This window comes from Pelophylax lessonae (genome assembly GCF_965119305.1).
Source record: "Pelophylax lessonae genome assembly, chromosome: 1".
Lineage (NCBI taxonomy): Eukaryota > Metazoa > Chordata > Amphibia > Anura > Ranidae > Pelophylax > Pelophylax lessonae.
This window is the reverse complement of record NC_138768.1, coordinates 587,113,475-587,139,190: the sequence shown is the minus strand read 5'-3', so window position 1 is coordinate 587,139,190 and position 25,716 is coordinate 587,113,475. Positions and strand designations below refer to the sequence as shown.

General features: G+C 41.8%; 1 protein-coding gene across 1 annotated transcript in view; it reads left to right on the top strand.

The window, feature by feature from the left end:
* The window catches only part of HPGDS (hematopoietic prostaglandin D synthase), a 138,195-nt gene that overhangs the window by 80,660 nt on the left and 31,819 nt on the right, over positions 1 to 25,716 (top strand). Inside the window, exon 7 of the mRNA XM_082243432.1 lies at positions 24,045 to 24,180. Coding sequence (XP_082099558.1) covers positions 24,045 to 24,180 — 136 coding nt within the window. The remainder of the gene's footprint in view (positions 1 to 24,044; positions 24,181 to 25,716) is intronic.

Sequence of the window (25,716 nt, the reverse complement as noted above, 5' to 3'; positions counted from 1 at the left end):
TAATGTGCCTTGCTCCCATGTAATGTGCCCTGCTCCAATGTAGTGTGCCCTGCTCCCATGTAATGTTCCCTGCTTTCATGTAATGTGCTCTGCTCCCATATAATGTGTCTTGTTGTCATGTACAATACTCTGTTCCCATGTACTGTGTCCTGCTGTCATGTAATTTGCCCTTCTCCCACATGGGATTCAGACCCCTGTCCCTTATATAATGACAAAGGACCAGTGGGTCAGACCCAAGAAGTCGCAATGAGAAACCCAGGAAACATAGTTAACTCCAACCCTTCTGGCTGAGGCAGCACCGAAATGAACTCCAACAAGCACTCTAGATATAAAGTGACACCATGTGCCATCTTATGGTAGCCATACTTACTTCGATAAGTGTTTAGTTTTCTGATGTCTCTCCAAATGGGAATATTAATCTATAGTTGACAACCCAACTGATCAATATGCCACACACAGGGAAGTGGATTTCTACCAATATTTGGAAAATATGATCACAAGTTATCAATTGCATCTGAGTTTCCACCATGTAATCTCATAATCTGATCAACCAAAATATGCATGGATACATGACCAAAGCATCTTAGTGCTCCTGATTTATTAAAATATGATCAATCATTTTCTGCCCTAGCCCATTGATTGATCAGAAGGGAAATTATAGCTATTTGATTATTTTCTGATTCAATCATTTGATTGAATCGCAAATCAATTAAATATTGAAGCATGTATGGCCACCATAGGTGTGTGCAGCCTATTGCATTAGGGTGTGCGCCCCAAAGATCAAACACACATGCCTTTCTCTGCAGTCTCAGCTGCACTGGACAGTAAATGAATGGGAAGTTCTGCAATGAGCAGCTTCCTGTTCATTCACAAACTGAAGCATAGTAGACACAGTTATGAATAAACACAGTGGGTGTGTTCACTGTGTTCATTTAGAAAATGAAGGGGCCAGTAAATGGCATAATGACTAGCCCTTTCCTCCGCTCTCAGTTCTGAAACATGGGGGGGGGGGGGGGGACATGGCACCCTCCTGCGCACACCTATTGTGGCCACCATTAGAGTAGCATGCATATGTCTAAATAGAATATCTCAGGTCTGGTTATCTGCCCATTATATGCTATATTCTATGAAAATTTTGCTACATAACACACCATTTAAACTGCACAGTACATATATTTTATTATGATTGTTCTTTCCTCATAATACTATTATTAAGACATTATGACAAAGCTTGTCAAAATGAAATGTCATTATGAGATTATTCACATTTAACATTCAACAGTCACTGAAAGGAGACATTGTTCATTTCATAGTTAGTGAATGAATAATATGATAAGGATTTCCTGTATTACATTCAGGCAAAACAAAAGAGAAGTATTAAAACTCCTTGCCTAACATATGAAAATCAGTACATGAACATGATCCCAGGTGTTCCATCTACAGGACTTGTAAAAATGTACAAGCGATAGACTATTTTCAACCCTAGCCAGAAAACATAAATATTCCTGCAGTTAGTATTAAGCTGAATAGAGTTATAAAAGAGTTATAAAGTGAGAAGATTTTTTATCTTCATGCACTCTATGCATGAGGATAAAAAGCCTTCTGGGTGTAGAAGCCCCCCCAGCACCCCAATACTTACCGGAGGTCCTTCTCTGTCCAGCGATGTCCACAAGTCCCTCGCCATTGGCTCCCACGGCTGTCTATCAAACCCAGTTAGCTAATCAGGAGAGAGAAGGGGCGGGGCCGAATGACAGCTCCGTGTCTGAATGGCCACACGAAGCTGCAGCTCGGCTTGGGGGCCCCTATAGCAAGCTGCTTGCTGTGGGGGCACTCGACAGGAGGGAGGGGCCAGGAGCACGAAAGAGGGCCCTGAGAAGAGGAGGATCCGGGCTACTCTGTGCAAATCCAACTGCACAGAGCAGGTAAGTATAACATGTTTTTTTATTTTTAAAATAAATCACTTGACCTCTAAGCAGATATAAAAGACACAAGTTAATGCAGCTCTGTAATCACAATTACATAATTAAATGTATTTTTAAATGCAAGCAGTATCATGCAAGTATGAGTTTACAGTGTGAGAGAAAAAAGCAGCACAATGAGCCAATCAGTTTATGTGCTGACAATAAGCATGCTGATGGGGAGAAAAAGCAGAGTGACAGAGTAAGAAAGATGAGCTCATCATTTTGCTGCATCTCCTTTCACTGTCTAATCACAGGCTGTGGTGGGTCTAGGACAACCTGGGCTCAGAGGAAGTGGGTTGAATGATGCTGGCCAGAAGACTGGGAATATCTAGTGGCAGAAAAAGTTGGGGAAATCTCTGGATTCAAGTTTATTACAGGATTAATAGTTAGGTTTGCTAGTTTATCTTTTAACGGGCTATTCATTCGTATAATGCTATGTTTAGCTGGAGTTCTGCTTTAAATACATTTTTAAGCTCATTATGTTCAGATTGACTATTCCGATTGTACTTATGGTAAAAGCTAACTTCTAAACATAGCTCATATGAAATGTCATGTATTATTGCCCTTGTCTCCTAACTGCTATATATAAACATGGATGCTTCTGATCATGGGTAACACTTAGGGGCCTATTTATAAAAAAGTTGCTGTGAAAATGTATCAGCAATCCCACAGAAGTCATAAATAATACCCTTGCAAATGTTTTTACTTTATTATTAGGGATTATTAATACCATAGGAACAGTGAATGCTAAGAGAAAATAGCCTAGGAACATTCAACCAGAAGAGAAAATAGCCTAAAACAATAGAACATTTGTTTAAAATTGCCTAAAAGAATAGCTTAAGAACATTCAACAAGAAGAGAAAATAGCCTCAAATAGTAGATAAAAAAAAAATCAGCTCTTCCAGATATGTTTAGGAACATACTCTGACTCTGTTGCTCTATGTTTAGATCCAGCAAAAAAACAGTCGGACGGCTTCGGTCTCTGACATCTTGCTCTCTACTACAAATCTGCACTCCTGAAACATAACGTTGAAGGGATTTTTTGTACCAAAGACATACTGTGGGTTGACATGATGGATGCGATCCCGCCTGTTACTTTCACTTCCTTTCCTTGGGTACACCCTGGAAACTGACCACTATTATCCCTTTTCCATATCAGTATCCCTCCTGTACTACAAGATTGGGATGATGCAATCAAACATTGGGTAATCTCCTCATATATTGGCCCCTTTACCCCAATTTGGGGTAACCCTGCTTTTTCCTTAGTGCTCTCCTTTTCTCTGCTGGACACATGGGCCTCCTACCCCTATTTCCCAGGCCTTGATTAATGGCACCTCCAATCACTTACCTGTCTTACCAAGGACTTGGATCCCTGCCCTGGCCACTGGTACCAATGATTTCAACTTTGGGCATTTCTACAACAACTTAGAAAATGATGGTGGTCCATAGGGACCTTACTTCCTTTAAAGATCTGTGTCTTTCTAAGGAAGATCCGCCTCATCCAATCTCTGTCCTACACACAAAATTCCTGTAATATGCTAGTCCTAAACCGTTCCCTTTATTTAAAAGCTTGGGAAAGGAAACTGGGGAAATAGTTGCAGGAAGCAGATCTTCTAAAGACATAAACTCTTACTTACAAAGCAAGCATAGCCTCCTCAGCTCAAAAACAAAGTTTTAATATGCTAACACACTGGTATAGGTGCCCCTATGATATCCAAATGATTTTCCCTTCAGCCTCACTGATCTCTGTTTAGCTTTGCCTCAGTGCCTAATGTACACTATATTACCATATTACCAAAAGTGTTGGCGCGCCTGCCTTTACACACACACATGAAATTTAATGGCATCCCAGTCTTAGTCCGTAGGGTTCATTATTGAGTTGGCCCACCCTTTGCAGCTATAACAGCTTCAACTCCTCTGGGAAGACTGTACACAAGGTTTAGGAGTGTGTTTACGGGAATGTTTGTGAGGTCAGGCACTGATGAGGAAGAGAAGGCCTGGTTCATAGTCTCCGCTCTAATTCATCCCAAAGGTGTTCATTATTGAGTTGGCCCACCCTTTGCAGCTATAACAGCTTCAGCTCTTCTAGGAAGGCTGTCCACAAGGCTTAGGAGTGTGTCTATGGGAACGTTTGACCATTCTTCCAGAAGCACACTTGTGAGGTCAGGCACTGATGTTGGATGAGAAGGTCTGGTTTGCAGTCTCTAATTTATCCCAAAGGTGTTCTATCAGTTAAGGTCAGAACTCTGTGCAAGCCAGTCAATTTCTTCCACCCCAAACTAACTCATCCATGTCTTTATGGACCTTGCTTTGTGCATTGGTGTGCAGTTATGTTGGAACAGGAAGGGGCCATCCCCAAACTGTTCCCACAAAGTTGGGAGCATGAAATTTTCCAAAATGTCTGGGTATGCCGATGCCTAAGAGTTCCCTTCACTGGAACTAGGGGGTCAAGCCTAACCCCTGAAAAACAACCCCACGCCATAATCCCCCCTCCACCAAATGATTTGGACCAGTGCACAAAGCAAGGTCCATAAAGACATGGATAAGCGAGTTTGGGGTGGAGGAACTTGACTGGCCTGCACAGGGTCCTGACCTCAACCGATAGAACACCTTTGGGACAAATTAGAGCAGAGACTGCAAAACAGACCTTCTCGTCCAACATCAGTGCCTGACCTCACAAATGTACTTTTGGAAGAATGGTCAAACATTCCCAAAGACACACTCCTAAACCTTGTGGACAGCCTTCCCAGAAGAGTTGAAGCTGTTATAGCTGCAACGGGTGGGCCAACTCAATATTGAACCCTATGGACTAAGACTGGGATGCCATTAAAGTTTATGTGTGTGTAAAGGCAGGTGTCCCAATACTTTTGGGAATAGAGTGTATATGGGAATTATTTAATGAATTACTGACTTTGTTTTACGCTGTGGCTAGGGCCCGTGGTCCCTTTGGATCTAATGACTGTATATGCACTATGTTTTCATACTGAGAACTAATAAATGTATATTCTGTAAAACACAATAGACTACAAACAATTTGACCAGAAGAGAAAATTGCCTAAAACAGAAGCCCAAAAATGTTTAACCAGAAAAATAGCTTAAGAACAATCGATTAAAAGAGAAAATACCTTTAGAACATTCAATTTTGTCCTATTCACATGATATCCCTAAAACTAACGAGCAAATGCTGGTTATTTGGTTAAGTCAGAGCAAACATAATGTAAAGCAAATGTAATATATGAATAGTTAATTTTGTGGGCTACTGTCCATTCAACCTTAAAACTCATGGGAGGAAGTTGGGATTGGTAAATATAAGTGGGATAGGAGATTGGTTTTAAAGAGACATTGAATGACAAACTGACTAGGGCCTCTTTTGCAACTAGGGTAAGTAGCTGAATTTGTCATATCATCCGCATGTCCTTTTATAGTACTACTGGGGAAAGAAGGCAAGCCAGCCATACAATGCTGGCTGTAAACATTGCTATAGAAGGAGATAGTAAGGTAAAATAGAGTGTTCTGGTGCCTAGGTAATCAGTGGTTGAATAGCCAAAGAGAGACAAGGGAATCAAAACAAGCTGCTGCTAATCTACTGCCGGTGTCCCACATAGAGATAGAGAAATAGAATGATCAGCGCACGTTTGTATCCTTCCCAGATTGACTGAATCCAATCTTCTATATATATAATAGTGCTAATGTGCAAAATAAATATATAAAAACAGTGTATGGAGATGTGTGTCAAAAGATGAAACCTATATTCCTCATGAACCAGGTACTAAAAGCTGTGAAAAGAGTATGTGAAAATTATCCCATATAAAAAAAAAAAATTGTGTGCCACATATATTGTGCAAAAATGCCAACGCTATAGTGCTGAAAAGTGTCCAAGTGCCTATATGTTGTATGCCAACCAAATATGTAAAAGAGTGTTTCGATATGTAAAACTATACAGTATATATATACATATGTATAAATAGAGACTCCTATCCAAAAAGTGCAAGTGCAAAATATACTATGTAAAAAGCAAAAAAATAAAAAACACAATCAAATAACCAAACTTATAAGAAGCTAATAAACAATTCATAAGAAATAATAATAAAATCTGATGATAAATAAGTCCTTACAAAAAGTCCCAAGTGACAAAGGTGCCAAAATATAATCTGATTAATTCAATCGATACAATAGTGATCACTCGTAAAAAAAAAAAAAAACCCTGATCTGCTCCACTGTCTCCCCCCAAAACTGACTCACCAGATGGGAAGCTGGTCAAATTATAATTATAAATAAAAGAAATTGTGCTTAATAAACATTTTCCAGCAGAACGATCTAAATTTAGGACTTGGATCTTCCCCAACTCTCCATGGATGTACTAGTCCCAAGATTTGCACGGTAAGGGTGATAAAATAAGAGAAGGAAGGATGCCAAATAGTGTGATTCTGTTTAGAAATCCAAAAGGATTATTAACATATAAAATATTGCACTCACATTCTCACATCACCTGACACTAGGATCATTCGTTTTTGACTCCCACACTCCGGTTGTGTCTCCGAGCCGCAAGTGTGGGGTGTGACTATCTTGTGGTGTTTTTCGGCGTCCTGGCCCTGCCCTACTAGTTTCGTCACCCGACGTCCTCACGGATCAGTAGCATACCAGATTCATGAGGAATATAGGTTTCATCTTTTGACATACATCTCCATACACTTTTTATATATTTATTTTGCACCACATTAGCACTTTTATATATATATATATATATATATATATATATATATATATATATATATATAGAAGATTGGATTCAGTCAATCTGGGAAGGATACAAACGTGTGCTAAACATCTTATTTCTCTATAGAAGGAGATAGCAGGGTGTGCAGAATATAAAGATCTCCCTTAGCCCCCATTCACATTGAGTGCAGCTTTGAAATCGTGCCATTTCACCTGAAATCGTACAATTTCAAAGCTGCATTGCAGTGGGACTTTGGGTGCGACTTTGAAGACATCTGTGCGGCTTCACGTACAGATATCTATTTTAAGTCGCATCGGAAATCGCCAAAAGTAGTGCATGAACTACTTTTTCAAATCTATATGGCACCGCAAAGTCAACGTCACATCAGTTTGAACACTACCATTCAGGGGCGTAACTACAGGGGTTGCAGGGGTTGCGATTGCTACCGGGCCCCATGCTCCAGGGGGCCCAGTAGCAAACCAGTGGGTGAACTTCCAGGATTGCAAAAGTCACACTTGCGACCGGGCCCTGGCATTGCACCACTGTGGGGAGGCCCCAAGATTGCAGGAAGGGAGCCCACTGCAGAACTTGTGAAAGGATCCTGCTGCGGGACCGTAATAAAAGGCCATGCAACGAGAGTAAAGAGCCCCAGGATTAGTGGGAAGAGCCCTGGGCTTGAAGGGAAGGGCCCGGCCAGGGATCTGGGGGGGCCCTTCATGGTTTCTTGCATCGGGGCCCTGAAGGCTCTAGTTACGCCTCTGCTACCATTGCAGAGAATAGGATGCAACTTGTCAAATCGCTCCAATGTGAACGGGGGCTTTGTGTCCAGTCATTAGGCTGGGGATGTGTCCATGATGGAGCTGTGGTGAATCTGTCGTGGAGGTTGAGGATCTGGCTTTGCTGTCTGGCAGGAGTGGGTGGATCACAAGCCTGGCTGCACAAAAATACAATGTAAAACAATTTGCATATACAATATGTATTTTAAATCTGTATTTTCCTAATAACCTGGAGTTCAACAATCATTTCAATGTAGTTAAGTAGCTACAAATTGAGATATTTGTGAGTTGATGATCTTGAAAGAAAAATACTTCCATATGTATAAATGTAAAAAAAAAAAAGAATTTGTTTAGCTTTAATGTGTAGCTATATAATAATCTATAGTGGAATTCAGAGTAAACACAACCTGTAACAAATATGTCATTCATTCACCAGGTTATTTAGGCAGGCTGCGATTTTTTCAGTATGTTGGATTTGTATTGCTCTTCCCCTGTAGAGCAGATTTTCAACTGCTAACAGCTAAGAAAATGTATGCATGGAAAGTGCTTGCAGAATTTACATTTACATCTTAAAAGGAACTTAAAATCCCAATATTGGGCCCCTGTGAATCAAAAAGTAGAATGTGTTCTTTGTGAGAGTGCTGTTTCATCTGAAGACTGACAGTGCCTTTCATTCATTGATAGAGACACATTTTGTTTCTGGTTTAGTAAAGAACAGGACGTGTCCAGGGTAATAAAAGGAAGGTTCTGGTTGGCCTAATTTCACTCATAAGCTAGCCGTACATGGATTGACGTTTAGCCAATTTAGCAGGGATCTATCAATCGACTTGCATACAACCAGCCAGGTTTTTTCTGACAAGACTCTCAGCTGTCAGAATACAGCCGTGGCCAAAAGTTTTGAGAATGACACAAATATTAAAGAGGTTGTAAACCCCAATTTTTTTTTTTCTCACCCTGAAAGAGAAACACATAATGAGCTAGTATGCACCGCATACTAGCTCATTATGAAATACTTACCTTAGAACGAGCCCCCGCCGCACCGCCCGCTTACCTGTATGACGGGCGACATGTTCAGTCGCCCGTCTTCTGGGATCGCGGCATCCGGCCATCTCATTGGCCGGAGCCGCGGTGACGTCACTCCCGCGCACGGGAGCCGACGGTCACGGCACGGGGCTCTGAAGGAACGGCACCAGCGGCCGTTCCTTCAGAGCGCATGCGCCAGTAACGTCACTGAATGCATCTAAGGTAAATATCTCCTAAAAGGTACATGTTGAGGAGATATTTACAGTACCTATAGGTAAGCCTTATCATAGGCTTACCTATAGGTAAAAGTGTCAGAGGAGGGTTTACTTCCTCTTTAACTTTCACAAAGTCAGTTTTTATGATGGCAGTTTGCATATACTTCAGAATGTTATGAAGAGTGATCAGATGATTTGCAATGTATTGCAAAGTTCCTCTTTGCCATGAAAATGGGCGTAATCCCATAAAAAACATTTCCACTGCATTTGTGAAAAAAGCTTCAGTGCGCCCAAGAATGTCCAGCAAGCACCAGAACAGCACAATCACATGAGAGGAAAGGGAATAAGTCACATGGTTCAACAAACCTTGTTCTGTATTTCTCTTCTCTCCTGGTACCAAATAGGTCAGTAGGGGAATGGAGGGTAAGTATATGCCGGGGGGGGGGGGGGTATATTGCTTCTGTATGCAGGAAAGGGGGGGGAGTGTATTACTGCCATCAGTTTTAAAATTACCTTATTTTTTTTCTTAAAATGGCAACATTTTCACAGTTAAAAAAGTTGATATGTTTTCTATACTGAATAAAATATGGGGTTGAGATTTGCAAATCATTGCATTCTGCTTTTATGTAGATTTTACACAGTGTCTCAACATTTTTGGAATTGGGGTTGTAGTTTACAACTGATAATGAGATCGGCTAGCACAGTTATGCTCTGTGAATGGGGCCATGTAACAAACATAAAGTAGGTGCGTTATCCTTGATTGGCTAAAAAAGGGTAAATACCCTTTAAAGGAGTTGTAAAGTCAGAAAGTTTTTTTTTTTAATCCTAATGCATTCTATGTATTGAGATAAAAAGCCTTCTGTGTGTAGCAGCCTCCACAGCACCCCTAATACTTCCCTGTGCCCCTTCTCTGTCCAGCAATGTCCACGAGTCCCTCACTGCCATTGGCTCCCACGCCTGTTAATCAAAGTCAGTGAGCCAATCAGGAGAAGGGAGGGCGAACGGCAGCTTCGTGTCTGAATGGACACACAGAGCTGCAGCTCAGGTCGGGTGCCCCCATAGAAAGCTGCTACCTGTGGGGGCACTTAACAGGAGGGAGGAGCCAGGAGCAGCAACAAGGGACCCGAGAAGAGGAGGATCAGAGCTGCCCTGTGCAAAACCACTACACAGAGGAGGTAAGTATCACATGTTTGTTATTTGGAAAAAAAACAAAACAAAACAAAAAAAAAACGAGACATTACAATCACTTTTAGCCCCCATTCACACTGGGGCGACGCTACTTCGCACCGCGACCTCCGAGGCCGCCACGGACTTCGTAACATTGAAGTCTATGGCGGTCGCCTCCTGGTCGCCCCAAAGAAGCTCCGGACCCTTTTTCTGAGTCGGAGCGACTTGTGTCGCTCCTATCAGAACGGGTCCGCAGCTTCCCTATGGGAGGCGACCTGTGAGGCGACCAGGTCGCCTCACAGGTCGCCCCAGTGTGAACGGGGGCTAAGTGTAAACTTTAGATTTAGTGCCGGTTCACACTAGGTCGCTCCGACTTAGGGGGCGACCTGTGAAGTCGCGTGCAGCGCGACTTCGGCGCAACTTGCACGGACTTCATAAAATGAATGTCAATGCAAGTCGCCTCCAGGTCGCCCCGAAGTAGTACAGGACCCTTTTTCTAAGTCGGAGCGACTTGTGTCGCTCCTATTAGAACCGGTCCTGTGCTACACAGTTGACCGGTGCACGACTTGCCAGGCTGACCAAGTCGCCTGACAAGTCGTATTAGTGTGAACCGGCACTTAGGGTATTTTTTAAGTACTAGGTTTAGCTTGTTGATTGTCCAGGCAGGAGAAATTAATTTTTAGGTTAGGGACTGGGACAGTAGAACAATATGACTTTTATTTGCTAAAAACTCTGTGCCAAGCTAACAGCATTCCTCCTAGTAAAATCTAACATAGAATTTTCAATGTTAGTATTTTTTCTTTCATCTGAAAAGTTTGTATAGGTTATGGAACCTAAAATGTAACCATGTATTTTAGCTGGCATCTAAGTTCCCTGCAACAAGTACAGTAGAGAGCTCGGGCACTACCACCCACCTTCCATGTAAAACGGACATGAGATATTTTATCTGTATAAAAACTGAAGAATGTCAGAGGCGGAATTCTGGCTCTGATCATTTCTGTTGTTCATTCTTCCTTCCCTTTACACAAGTGAATTGTTGTTACTGTGCGTTTAATATATGACAGCTTTCCCACAAAACATACAATATATAATTAAAGTTGTAAAGTTTGCATATGCAGTGTTTATTTTCCAACACTCCTAGTACATTGTATATGCAAACATATTTCTTTTCAGCCTTTCACATGTGTGAGCATGTGATCAAATAAGCCTTTGCTATATTAAAAGGATAGAGATACGCCTATTAGGTATCCTAGGATTTTATACTGTTTTTATATTATTTATTTTGTCTCCAAATAATATAAAGACAACTATCACAGCTCAAGGGAAAAAAAAGGTCTACCCTACATGTAGAAGTGTTTCCATCAAAGTACTAAAAGACTTTCAGGACTAAATGGGGTGGAGGCTGAAACCTTATAGCTGGGAAGTATCTATTCTAATAGCAATCACAAGAATGTCTTTATGTTCCTCGAAGATAAACTGAAGTTGTCTAGAGGTGCCACCAAAAACAATATGATAGTTTACAACTTGGAGAAGCAGCAGTGCCATCTAGACTTCTAACAACTTTGTGTATTAAGTCTATCTGAACCTATATGATCCTGCAAATAATCGTTCTGTCACTTCATGTCTACATTTCTCAATTGTATCTATGGATGGGTTTCACACCGGCTGGACCAACATATCTCCACTTCATTAGGGATGATGGAATTCGTTGTTTGGGCTTTCTGTGAAGCTCACAGGAAGTGACAAGGACCCTGGCAATATCAACAAATATTTTCTGTATTTGCTGAAAAATGTCTTACCCTGAAATGAAAACAAATGCAGCCATTTTTAGGTTTATATACACTTTAACCAGTTCCCGACCACCCGCCGCCTTTTTACTGCGGCAGGGTGGCTCGTACAGGCAGAACGACGTAGACCTACGTCGCTCGCCTGAGAGGAACTGGGGGGCGAGCACATGCCGCAGGCGAAGAGCTCCCACCCCCGATCATCAAGGGGGAGGCCGATGCGTGTGTCAGGAGGCTCTGATTGCCGCCTGACATTCTCCATTGTTCCCCGCTTAGAGAGAAGGACGGTCGGCTGTTGTAAACACAGCTGACCGTCCTTCTCCCTGGGATGATCCTGCTGTGTAGGATCACATGTCTCTGTGGTCATTTCAGAAGCCACGCCCCCCGTTAGAATCACTCCCCTAGGGTCACATTTAACCCCTTGATCATCTATACTGTTAACCACTTAAGCCCCGGAAGATCTTACCCCCTTCCTGACCAGGCCCTATTTTGCGATTCGGCACTGCGTGATTTTAACGGACAATTGCGCGGTCGTGCGACGCTGTACCCAAAGGAAATTGACGTCCTTTTTTCCCACAAACAGAGCTTTCTTTTGGTGGTATTTGATCACCTGTGCGATTTTTACTTTTTGCGCTATAAACAAAAAAATAGCGACAATTTTGAAAAAATAACAATATTTTTCACATTTTTTTATCAGAAATTCCCCCCAAAAAATGTAAAAATCAAAATTTTTTAACATTTTTGGCCAATTTGTTTTCTGCTACATATGTTTGGTAAAAAAAATCGCAATAAGCGTATTTTGATTGGTTTGCGCAAAAGTTATTGCGTTTACTAACTAAGGGAAAGATTTCTGTCATTTTTGGTGTTTTTTTTTTTTTTAACGAGTAATGGCGGCGATCTGTGATTTTTTTTTTGCGGGACTGCGACATTGCGGCAGACAGATCGGACCCTTGACTGACATTTTTGACACTTTTGGGGGTACCAGTGACATTACAGTACTACAGTAATCAGTGCTATACATATGCACTGTTACTGTAAAAATGACACTGGCAGGGAAGGGGTTAACTTTATTGGAGATGCAGGGGTTAAATGTGTCCCTAGGGGCGTGTTTCTAACTGTAAAGGGGTGTGGATTTTCGTGTAACCACAGAGATATACGATCCTACATAGCAGGACTGTATGATCTCTGCAGTTACACAAGGGAGAATGACAGGCGGCTTTGTTTACATCAGCCGCCTGCCTTTCTCCCTCTCCACCGGATGATCGCGCAGACCTGTTAGGGAACGAGCGGGAGCGTGCCTCCGGCGGCGCGCGCTCGCCCCCTAGAGGCTCACAGGCTAGCGACGTAGTCCTATGTCACTTTGCCTGTACGGTGCTGTTCGCCGCAGTAAATAGTCGTGCGGCGGTCGGCAAGCGGTTAATCCCTTCCCTGCCAGTGTCATTATTACAGTAGCAGTGCATATTTTTAGCACTGATTACTGTAGTAATGTCACTGGTACCCCCAAAAATGTCAAAAATGTCAGTCAGGGGTCCGATCTGTCCGCCGCAATGTCTCAGTCCCGCAAAAAAAAAAATCGCAGATCGCCGCCATTGCTAGTACAAAAATAAAAAAACAATAAAAAATTTGAAAATCTTACTCGTAGTTAATATAACTTTTGTGCAAACCAATCAAAATACGCTTATTGCGATTTTTTTTTTTTACCAAAAATATGTAGCAGAAAACAAATTGGCCTAAAATGTTAAAAAAATTTGATTTTTTAATTTTTTTTCAGGAATGTTATATAGCAGAAAGTGAAATAATATTGTTTTTTTTTTTTTTTTTTTTCAAAATTGTCGTTTTTTTTGTTTATAATGCAAAAAATAAAAATTGCACAGGTGATCAAATACCACCAAAAGAAAGCTCTATTTGTGGGAAAAAAAAGAACATCAGTTTTATTTGGGTACAGCGTCGCACGACCGCGCAATTGTCCGTTAAATTCACGCAGTGTCGAATTGCAAAATAGGCCCTGGTCTTTGAGCAGCCAAATCCTCCGGGGCTAAAGTGAATACTTATGAAGGCCCCTTGAACCTCCTTTAGGGAAAGGGAGCCTTGACTGCTAGAAGCATGGCGTCACTGTGGGTGTGAACCTAAAAGAGAAGCTAAGTAGCTCCCTTAGGATTGGCTACAAAGACCTGAGGTGACTGGGCGGAGCCTGAACTCTAGGAAAAGGCTACCCTGAGGCACATCCAACTGCTCTGAGGAGATTCAGCGTTACAAGAGTTGCCCACCATGCCCCTGTCCATTGTGAGGTTTTGTCACAGCTTTATTGGTGGTTTTGACCTTGCCAGCAATTGATGTTGCTTTATGGGCTATGCCCTCAGGGTAAATTCTGGGGTCAATCTAATGTCTGTCTGGTACTGATAGTAAGGACAGGCCTCTTAGACTATGGCATAGCATCACTGTGGGTGTGAACCTAAAAGAGAAGCTAAGTAGCTCCCTTGGGATTGGCTACAAAGACCTGAGGTGACTGGGTGGAGCCTGAACTCTAGGAAAAGGCTAGGCTGAGGCACATCCTACTGCTCTGAGGAGATTCAGCGTTACAAGAGTTTCTAAGTGAGTACCCTCCTCTGTTCCTAGGCCCCTCACTACCAAATTACACAGGAGTTACCCAGCGTTCCTGTACCATCATGGACACAGAACTTTTATCCAGAGGTCAGGCTGACTGGCTGCTTTCTCTTCTTATGGTGAGACTGTCCCCTCAGCTCCTACACATGCTGACCATCCCCCCGCCTGCTAGGCCACCCTCTTCCAGGGTCATTCAGTGCAACTTCCCTCCATTAAGACCGAGCCTCAGCCCCTCCAGGGTCACCAATAATACAGCCAGACACAGGACCCCCTCTGGTGTTACTGTCCCTGAGAGCGCCAGCTATATCCCTTCTTTGCTAGCCCCTCACTCTGCCTTCATTCCCCTGAGCTCTTCCCAGCGCAGCCATGCCTCCAATCCAGCATCTTCCCCTGTAAATGGACACGGCCTGCCCCATTCTAGGATTCCCAGAACACTGCAATCACATGTGAATGGACCTCAGATGTCTGCAGCATCTCCTTCCCTGGATTCTGTCAGTAAAACTCAGCTCCCTGTGCCCTGCAGGTCAGGAACTGATTTACACTGTCAGCTTCCATCCCCTCCAGCATATCACTCCTCTCCTCTCCTCTGCTCTCACTGCCTGTGTGAGAGATCAGGTTTCCATACAGCAGGGGGCACTGATCATTAACTCTTTTCATCCCTGCCTTAGCCTGCATGCCAGCCAGCTCTCCTCTTCTTCAGCAACAAGTGATTTCAGTGTTCCAGCCCCCTCCAAGTGACATGGCTTCTGTGTCACTTGAGGCTCCTTCCTATTAACACTGCATGTCCCAGCGCAACCTCTGATACACAGGGTGAACTCCTGGACTCCAGACTCTCCCTCCAGATCTTTCTGAAGGCAATCATCAATCTTCCTACTCAAACTCTGCTGGGTAAGTATGATTATGGGGTGGTCTGGGGTAAGTCAAGTGTAGCTGTTTTAGGGCCACTGATGCATTTTTGAATCAGTTTTTATTTTTACTATATTTGGGTGTCACACCAGCTGTGGCACCCACCCAATCCCCAGGGCAGTGGTTCTTAACCTTGTTGGGAGGTACTGAACCCCACCAGTTTCATATGCGCATTCACCGAACCCTTCTTAATTGGAAAAATAAAATATGGCTCTCCTCACCTTGAATTCAGCGAGCGTTGTGTTCTTGTATTTTCCAACTCCATGCAGCTTAAGGAAGTGTTCTCTTAGTTTTGCCGGTGCTAGACTAGAATTGCTCAACTTGGCATTGAAAATCGTGCAGTTAGGACGCTGACTCCCATCACGTTCCGTTATACATGTGAATCCATATTGTACATATTCGTCCAACCACTTTCTTTTTTTGCTCAACATAGTATTAAGGGATTAATATTGAGGAAGAAATCACACGACGTACCATCACGACAGTTACATTTCGACTACTGGGCGCGCCAAATTCCCTGCAGCACAGATAGGCCAAGTGATGTTGCGTGATCACCTGCAGCCAATGAGCGGGGCGTGTCATCACGAATCATATGAGTCGGGTGTGTGTCTTGACCTCCGCCGAACCCGCGAGACTGACTCACCGAACCCCTGGGGTTCGATCGAACCCAGGTTAAGAACCACTGCCCCAGGGTCTGGGTCTCACCTGGGTGACCCACTATAATTGATTTTTCCTGTCAATTTGCAGTAATTAACGCCCCCAAACTGCTCCCATGTTAAACCTGTATGGGCCAAGGTATTAAATAATTCAATTTTAAAGATGGCATCGTCAGTTCACAGATGTGTTGACGCTGATGCTTTTTGATACACAGACAGTTGACAAATAAAAAATATGAAGATGTTAATACTGAGGGTGAAAAATCAAAGGCTATGCCCTCAAGGTAAATTCTGGGGTCAGTCTAATGTCTGCCTGGCACTTATGGTAAGGACAGGCCTCTTAGACTATGTAAGTTTATGTTTTATGGGTGCTCACGGTAGAACTGTGACTGGCATTGTTGTTTGGTAAATTCTGGGGTCAGTCTAATGTCTGTCTGGTACTGATGATAAGGACAGGCCTCTTAGACTCTGTTCACACTACCGCGACTTGTCAGGCGACTGGTCAGCCTGACAAGTCGCGGTCCATTGTGTGCTACGGGAACCGTTCTAATAGGAGCGACTCAAGTCGCTCCGACTTAGAAAAAGGTTCCTGTACTACTTCGGGGCGACCTGGAGCATCTTGCATAGACATTCATTATATGAAGTCCGTGCAAGTTGCGCCGAATTCGCGGTGCACGCGACTTCACAGGTCTCCCCCGAAGTCGTGCCGCGTTAGTGTGAACCGGCACTTATACTATGTGAGTTTATGTTTTATGGGTGCTCACAGTATAACCATGACTGGCATTTTTGTTTGATACATTTGGAAAGTTGTTACTTTTGCAAAGTTCAATAAAGCTGTGTCCTTGCCCTATGTCCAACTTAATCAGCTTCCATATCTTTTTAGGGGGCAAGGTATTGGTCTATTAGTTGGTCATAAATGAGCCTATGCTGCTTCTCAGCAGTCAAGGTAATGGGCAGTCTATTTGAAGCCCAGCCAAATAAAACACTTTTGTCAGCATTGTTCTGCATCGTTTTGATTTCCACCTTTATTACAGTGTGATTCAACCCAGTTTGAAGTTCAGACTGTTTAGATTATGATTTTAATCTCAACAAGGTTAAATAGGGATCAGTAGCATGGAGCACATGTTTGTTTTGGCAAGTAAATGTTACTGGGGCTAAGTTGTAATCATAGGTGTACGCAGCCTATTGCATTAGGGTGTGCACCCCAATGCTCAAACATATATTCATGTGTGTTGCGCATATATATATATATATATATATATATATACTGTCGGTGTCAGAGTTACAGACGGTGTCAGAAGGGTGAGATTGGTGTCAGTAGTTTTGATTTTTATGATTTAATTTTTTTTTTAGCATTTTTTTTATTATTATTTTATTTAATAAGTATGTATATATATTTTTTTTTTACTATTTTTTAGGAGCCCCTTTAGGGGTTTTTGGTGAAATGTAAGGGGTCTAAACAGGGGGAATCTGGCACACCCTGTGTGCAAGCCTATGGGTGTAATGTATTTTTTCAGATACAAAAGTCTTTTTTTCAGATACTGTATGTAAGTGTAATCTGAAAAAACACAAGCTACAATACATACTTTAAAAATGCAAAGTAAATGTGGTCCAAGTTATGAGTAGCATGTACAGTAAATGCCTCTGGCAGATTACATAACAATTTTAATGGTGCTGGCACTTTTACATACATGAATACTGCATACTGAAAAATGCTGCCTTTTTAGTAGGCTGCCATTGCTTACCTTTCTCTGAAATTGCCAGTTGCCTGGCCACCATTGTTGCCAGTAGTTTCTGAGTTACTGACTTTGAACAAGCATGCAGCAATCAGATTTGCATGCTTGCTGCAGGTCAGTGGCTCATATTACGGGATCAGCTTGACTGCCAGACAGACCAAATACCCCTGAAGGGCCAAATGATTATTTTTGTCTAGGTTCCCAGGAAAAAAGATTTTTACTTACCTAATCCCTCGTCCCTGCAGAGGGACCCAAAGCCTCTTCTCTAAGGTTTTACGGCCAGTGGCCACAGCTCTGATGTCATGAACTACAATGTAGAACCAGTAGCCCTGCATTGTAAGTGAGGGTCCCGAAGGCATGCTTAGAGCCCGGAGCCTAGGAAAGAACAGGAAAGTGCCAGCTGTAGGGGACGTGAGGGATAAATCCTTTCTCTTGGTACCTTTGGCAAAAATGAGAGTCCTACTACAAGGATATTTCTTCTTTACCACAGAGTTCAGCTTAACAGACTGTTGGTGCCGTTTTTGTGCCACTCTCTTCAGTTAGCTGCACATGGGCAGGGTGAAAACAAAATCTCCAAAATTATTTTATATGTAATTATAAACTACTGGTATCCTGTACTTATGTTTTATACACGGCTCAAAAAAAATTAACCACTTCCATACCGAACCTTTTTTGGCACACCTCTCCTATGTGTAAAAATCATTTTTTTGCTAGAACCCCAAAACATTATATATGTTTTTTTAACAGACACCCTAGGGAAAAAATTGGCTGTCATTGCAACTTTTTTATGTCACACGGTATTTGCGCAGCAATTTTTAAAACACGTTTTTTTTTTTGTAAAAAAAACAGCTTCATGAAAAAAAAAATCACTAAAGTTAGCCCAATTTTTTTGTATAATGTGAAAGATGATGTTATGCCAAGTAAATAGATACCTAACATGTCACGCTTTAAAATTGCGCACACTTGCCGAATGGAGCCAAACTTCGGTACTTAAAAATTTCCATAGGCGACGCTTTAAAATTTTTTACAGGTTACCAGTTTAAAGTTACAGAGGAGGTCTTGGGCTAGAATCGTTGCTCTTGCGCTAACGTTCACGGCGATACCTCGCATGTGTGGTTTGAACGGTGTTTGCATATGTGGGTGCGACAAACGTGTTTTCTTTTTATTGTTTATTTTATTTTTATTTTTACATTTTTACACTTTCATTTAATTTTTTTTTTAATCACTTTTATTCTTACAAGGAATGTAAACATCCCTTGTAAAAAGAATGGGACAGGTCCTCTCTATGGGGAGATGCGGGTTCTATAATCTCTAAAAAAATTATCTCAGCCTTTTCAGCCCAGATCACGGCAGTATTTACAACTGCCAAGCCGGACATGACGTCATAACGTCACGCCCAGGCCTCCGAGAGTCATAGAGACTGCCGGGGACCATCTGGTCCTCAGTATTCTCTATGGTGAACTTCCACTGTCCGTGAATTCCTTCTCTTACGGGTGTACTCACTTTTGATGCCAGAGGTTTAGAAATGAATGGCTGTGTGTTGAGTTATTTTGAGGGGACAGCAAATTTACATTGTCATACAAGCTGTACACTCACTACTTTACATTGTAGCAAAGTGTCATTTCTTCAGTGTTGTCACATGAAAAGATATAATAAAATATTTACAAAAATGTAAGGGGTGTACTCACTTTTGTGTTATACTGTGTATATATATATATATATATATATACTGCTCAAAAAAATTACTTATTTATAGTAATGTAACTAATGTTATTCAAATTACACTTTCCTTTTCACTCTGGTGCTACCTATTATATATATTGTATGTGAATATAAAATATTTCTATGTATTTGCTGATTAAATATATTTAATGCAATACATTATACACATCACTATACATTCTTTGTGCATTGCTAACTCTGTGCGTAGGTGTAGCTATTCATTTTTTTTGTATGGTAGCGTATATGAATTTACTATAGGTAGTTTGTATTACAGTACTTCATATATAGAAATATACACATTTGTTCCATGTAAATGTAACTGAAAGATGGGAATGATGTACAGAATAAGTTACTGCATGTAAATGGCAGGAAATGTTGCAATTCCTTTTAGGCAAAGTGGGGAAATTGTGAAAAGAGATACATTTAAACATTGCGGTTAAACAAAACCTGTCTTTTTCACAACATATAGAGTGTCAATACTGATTTGTGAAATGCTAGTTGCTTGACTGTTAGGCCTTATGCCCATGGACATTTGCATGCTGAGCATTAAATCCTCAGAGCTAAACCGTACGGGGGGAGCTGCAGGCGCTGCATACAGCTGCCCGTACAAGAGAATTGCTGTACACGGCCGTGTAAATGCTGCTCATTTCTGCATCAGTATTTTTGCTTATCCTCTGGTTTAAAAAAACAGCAGATAAGAACATCTGTGATGCTGCTACAACCTCTACCTTGGCTGTTCCAGGACAGTGAGTTTGTGTAAGGATCATTATGACAGCCAGGAAGCAGACATTAATAAAATGAGATCAGTAACGGCAGCTTATGCAATATTCTCTTGATAGGTTCCCTTTAGGGCTCACTCACACTAAAGCATTGTTGTATGTGTTAACGTGCGTTATGGCACGCATTAATGTGCATTGCAATAAGGCACCCTATTCTTTGTGAATGGCATGGCTTTTTTAGCAACATAGCAGGCATGGGCCCTGTGTGTAAAGAAAGAGGGGGTCTGCATTTGTTTGTTCACTGGTTATCTTCAAAACTTTTTTCTGCTTACTTCCACCAACATTACACCAAGAGACACTCTCTACAAGGATAAATGGTAATGCATTTATAAATTGCAACTCAGCCGGCTGAAAGGTGCAAAAGTGCCAGGGCCCATTCATACCTTCCTGGTCTTGTGTGTTTTGTGAATTAATGTTTATTAACGCATTTTATGTCATGCGTTAACATACTTTAAACATAAAAGACAGACTAAACAACTAACATACAGCATTTTTTCCGAAACATTGCGCCACAATGTGTTACCATATGGTGTGGTTTGCTGCAATGCATGTACATCGAAGGTCTGTTTCCTTTTTAAATGGCATCCCAACACACTTAATAAGAGCATTACTGTGATGATCACAACAGTGTGTTTCAGCTCTTAATGTAGCCCACAATTTGCAGGCTGACTGGTTACTACTGACACAATACAAAACTATGCTTGTTAACTTCTTTATTCATACATGTGGCCCATGACCCAGTGCCTATGAAATTGTTATCACGTCAGCACTGGTTTAACAAATAGGAAAAATGTCATTTTTTCAATCTTATCTTGCTTGGTGTCACCTACGCAATGAGTATCAGGACTAAACCCTAGATAAAGTTCTCTTTTTGTGTGCTTAAGGGTCAGATTCATTGTGGTGTGAATGCATGGCATCTACTGACACGGGCTTGCATCAGAAGTTGGGAAGAACCACAATGTTCTATCACTGTGCTTTTAAATCACAGACATAAAAATCATATGGTATTAGAAAGGGTGTCACTGAACCTCAATACTCAGCAGCAAATCCTTTATGGACTGGGGAACATCACTGTAATGTACTCGCATTGCAATTAAAGAGGAAATAAACTCTCTCTTTTTTACTTGTATCTACAGGTAAGCCTATAAGGCTTACCTGTAGGTACTTTATATCTACTAAACTTGTTTAGTAGATATTCAGAGTGCATGCAGCTGATGATGTCATCGGCGCATGTGCTCTGAAGGTCCGGCTTACCGTGCCAGACTTTTAGAGCCCGTGGCGCAAACAGGCGGCTCCCGTGCGCATGCGCGGGAGTGATGTTATCGCAGCTTTGGCCACTAACGGTGCCTGAGCCCACGAACCAGGGAAGAAACACCAGGGAAGATGTCAGCCATCTCAGCTGTGTGTGGGCACCACTGAGACAGCTTTGTTCTAAGGTAAGTATTTCATAATGAGCTAGTATGCGATGCATACTAGCTCATTATGCCTTTGTCTTACATCCTATGTTCTATAAAACCTGATTTCACATGGAACTTTAGCTTTCAGTAGAAGAATATTCTGCCACTGTTTTCTGTTGAACCTGTAGCGTTACTCTGCAGGAGCCGCTGGTAATTGGGCCTATTTCCCCCCACTCACAGCATGCACACCCAGGATTTTCAGCATTTCTCCACTGGCTCAAAAATCAGGCTAGGGGTTTCTTTTTAGGATTTTTATTGAACAAGAACTTTGATAGAGATGGGGAGCATGGGATACCCTGAACTGTAGAACTTGAGGACTGCTAGGCTTCTGGCAACTCTGTACAAAATGATGGCTGTATTGCACAACCTTAGGCTGCACTGTACTGTCTCTTGGCTGAACTTGTACAGCTTCTGGCTGTATTGCACAGTTCTTGGCTGCATTAGGCACAGTTAAGCAATATGGCAAGCTCCTGGCTGTCTTGCACAGCTCCTGGTTGCACTGGGCACACTTAGAGAGTATAGCATGCTCTTGGCTGTTTTTCACAACTCTTGACTTTTCTGCATTTGGCTGTAAGGTAAAACACCCAATACTCACTCAGTCCTAGATTAGTGAAGCTTCCTCAGACCTGTTCTCCTGCTCTGTCCAAGCTCTGACCAAGGCTCTATTTGGTTGCCCCCCCCCCCCCCCAGCTTAGTTTAGCTGAGACCTTGATGTCTCCAAAAAGAACCTTCAGGCTTCTCCTCCTTGCCTTTCCCTCTGCCCCGGGGACAGTCTCCCAGCACAGGGGTATTCTCTGTTAGGCTAGACCCTGAAACTCTGCACTCTTCTGCCAGGCCTCAGAACTCGTCTAGGCTCTCTAGCCACCTACTGGACACACCTCTCCAGGGATTGGCCGGAGTTCCATAAATATTCAGACTGCCTGTTCTGCTCTCCCTCTGCGCTCCAAAAGACAGGGGGAAGTAGCAGAACAGCAGCCTGTGAGACACTGAACAGCCCAAAGCAATCAAACCCTGCTACACTGATTACGAAGCAGAGAGCTAAATTTGCCTATCAGCCTGCTCTACACTGGGAAGGTGCTACAAACTATTTTCCTGCCAGAATACCCTTTCACCAAGAGGTTATGTTTTACATGAAAATTAGATTTGCCCTCCAGGTGTAACCCCCTGCTTCCTCTCCACTAACCAACTCTTCCTCTTTTATGAGCTAGAGACCCTCATGATGAACAACAGTAAATCTCCCTGATTCCACTGCAGCTTTCACCACCTCTTAATGCACTCCTCATTGTAACAATGGAGGTCCTGGACTCATACTCCGCTTTTTGGAGCTCAGAACCTCCATCACTGTAGTCAGGATGCTGAGTGGGAGAAGATCAATAAACTGTTGCTTACTAATCTCCTCTGCAAAGAAGGTTCAAGGCTTCAGAGTGCCAATGCTATGAATTAGCTGTAGATTGGATACTCTTTGCTCCTGTTCCATATTTGATGCACATAGAGGAAATATCAAGGGTTTAGTATACTATTGAATATCGCTATAAATATGACTGTCACTAAACAAGTCACTTAGGGGGATTATCAGCTTTCCTTAACAGCTATTGGTGGCATCAGTTTGAGATCATTCAGAATTCAATGACAGATGCATTTGATCTACAGTTAACCTCCTTCCTACCTGCCTAATGCAGGGTTTTCATTCCATATATATGAATATAACTCCCTCCCCCAAAGTAAACAAAAGCCTAAAAACGACTTACCTGTTTTGGAAAATATATATATGTACTTTAGGCTCCGTTCACATGTAGGCGTTTTGGGGCGTTTTTGGGGAGTTTTTCTGCTCTAGGATCAGCTCTCAAAACGCCCAACAAGACAAATCCTATTCATTTCAATGGCCCCTGTTCACATCTGAGCGTTTTGACACTGTAAGCAAAACGCCCAACGCTCAAAAAAGTACATGAGCTTCTTTTTGGGCAGATTACAGGCGTTTTCCATTGGTTTCTATTCAATCTAAAAACGCCTGCACAAAAAACGCCTGTAAAAACGCCTGTAAATCACGGTACAAATCGCGGTAAAAACGCGGTAAGAATCGCGGTAAAAAACGCGCAAAAACGCTACGCTCAGGTGTGAATGTAGCCTTAGATGTTGAGGTGTAGTAGTTTACTTTCTCCTAAAATTCATATGTAAAAAGATATGTGCAAATTATGCTTTGTTGCACTTTATGTGTATTGATGTGTTACCCACTTCTCTTTTTATTAAAGTTGAGTTTTCTGCTCCACACATCAAACGGAATGGCTCTTTTTGCATATCCATAATTGGAATCACGAATTCTCAGCTATTAGCAGATGAGATGTAACAGGTGCTGACACCTTTGAACAATTTGGGGTGGTATAATATAAAACTCAACTCCCTGCATATTTAGTAAGCTTTGCATACAACCTTATGGAAAACATGAAAAACTGAAACTTTTATTGATGTTAACATCTCTTTGCTTATTGCCAGTGCTTATATATATATTTATGTTCTTTTATGTTGTAGACATTTCAAAAGTAAACCATGCCAAACTACAAGCTGACCTATTTCAATTTCAAAGGGAGAGGAGAGATTATACGCTACATATTTGCTTACAAAAATACTCCATATGAAGATAAAAGAATTGAATATAGTGAATGGTCTGCCCACAAAGCTTGTAAGTATGAATCTGTTTCAGACATGGTGTTGTATCCTTCATCATATTTATAATGTATATGTATAATGGAAGTAGCAGTAACTTGGAATAGACTACTGAATACACTGCGCTGCTTTTTTTTATATTTGTATATGTTTGCTTGACTTAGGTTACTTTTAAACCCCGTACACACGCGTCGAAAATTGGCAGGGAATTTTCGGCCAACGTCCGATCTGCCAATTTTCGGCTTGTTAGTATGATGCTTCCGACAACCAACTCCGACTTTTCGGGCGAAAAAAAATCTGGTGTGCAGACTATAAAATTTTTGTTGGCCGTCAAAACACTTCCGATTTTCGTGCAGTCAGTACAGATTTTGACAGGGAAAAATCTGATGAGCAAGACTGGGCATGCTCAGTGAAGAAAAAACACAAAGAAAACAAACCAACACATGACATCACTTCTGAAGTAGAATTTTGTTGGCCGAGAAAATTTGTGTGCAGTCTAGGCACATTCCAACCAACAAAACACAACTTGGACAAAAGTCGGACGATCGGTCGGCCGATAATCGTTGCGTGTGTACGAGGCTTTAGATTGATAGGTATAAGGTCTGGGCTTTTAGATATGCACTTATGTGTGGGGCAAAATGGTGTTTTGTTTTCTTTTTACCTGATCTTCTGGTTGAGGGAATGCAACTTCCGGATGAGTGATGCATTCATTCTGGTTGAAAACTGAAGACCCCTTTGCTCTCTGCCTCCACATGCACCATCTTTTGATGCTAGATAGTACAGATTTTTAGCACAGCTATGACTTGTAAAATGATGCTACACCCCTCGGAGGAAGTCCAATACATAGATGAAATGTGTGAGGCTCAACAAATGGCTTCTCTGTGCAGACTGCCATATCACGCTTGTCTAGGGGATGTACTGCCATTAGATGGGAAACACATGGTGGCTGGTAAGAGCGATATAGTATTCAACTGATCCATGCATTTTTTAAGGAAATATGCCCATATCCCTGTATCTAGATTGGATGGCTGTACCATTTGGCTTCCATTTACACTAGCTGGTGTTTATCACCAGTGATTGAAGATTAACTACTTGACTAATATACAGCGAGAATTCCTCTGTGTTTATGCATCCTTTCATTATAACAATTATAGAGAATATGGGCAATATGATTTTGTCAAATGATGTGTATTAGGAACTCATTTGTGCCTACATTGTGTGCAAAGTACTGCCTGTTCTGCCAAGAATTCCTTTTATTGTCACCACATTGCAGCCAGCAGACTGCATTAGATATTAGATGTTTGCTTTCCACCAGGACAACAGGATTTTACAAGAGTCATGTATACTAACCAATGACCGGTAACATTACTTCCTCCATTTGTTCATCACAAAGGTATGGAATAGGCCAACTGGGAAGCCATGGCATCCTGTTATGTAACAGAACAGGATGAAGTAACACATGCATCTTCTATATCTTCTGTGTTCCAATTTATGGATATACAGTTTTGCATATTATTCTGCTATCCATGTGAATATTTGGGACACCACTATT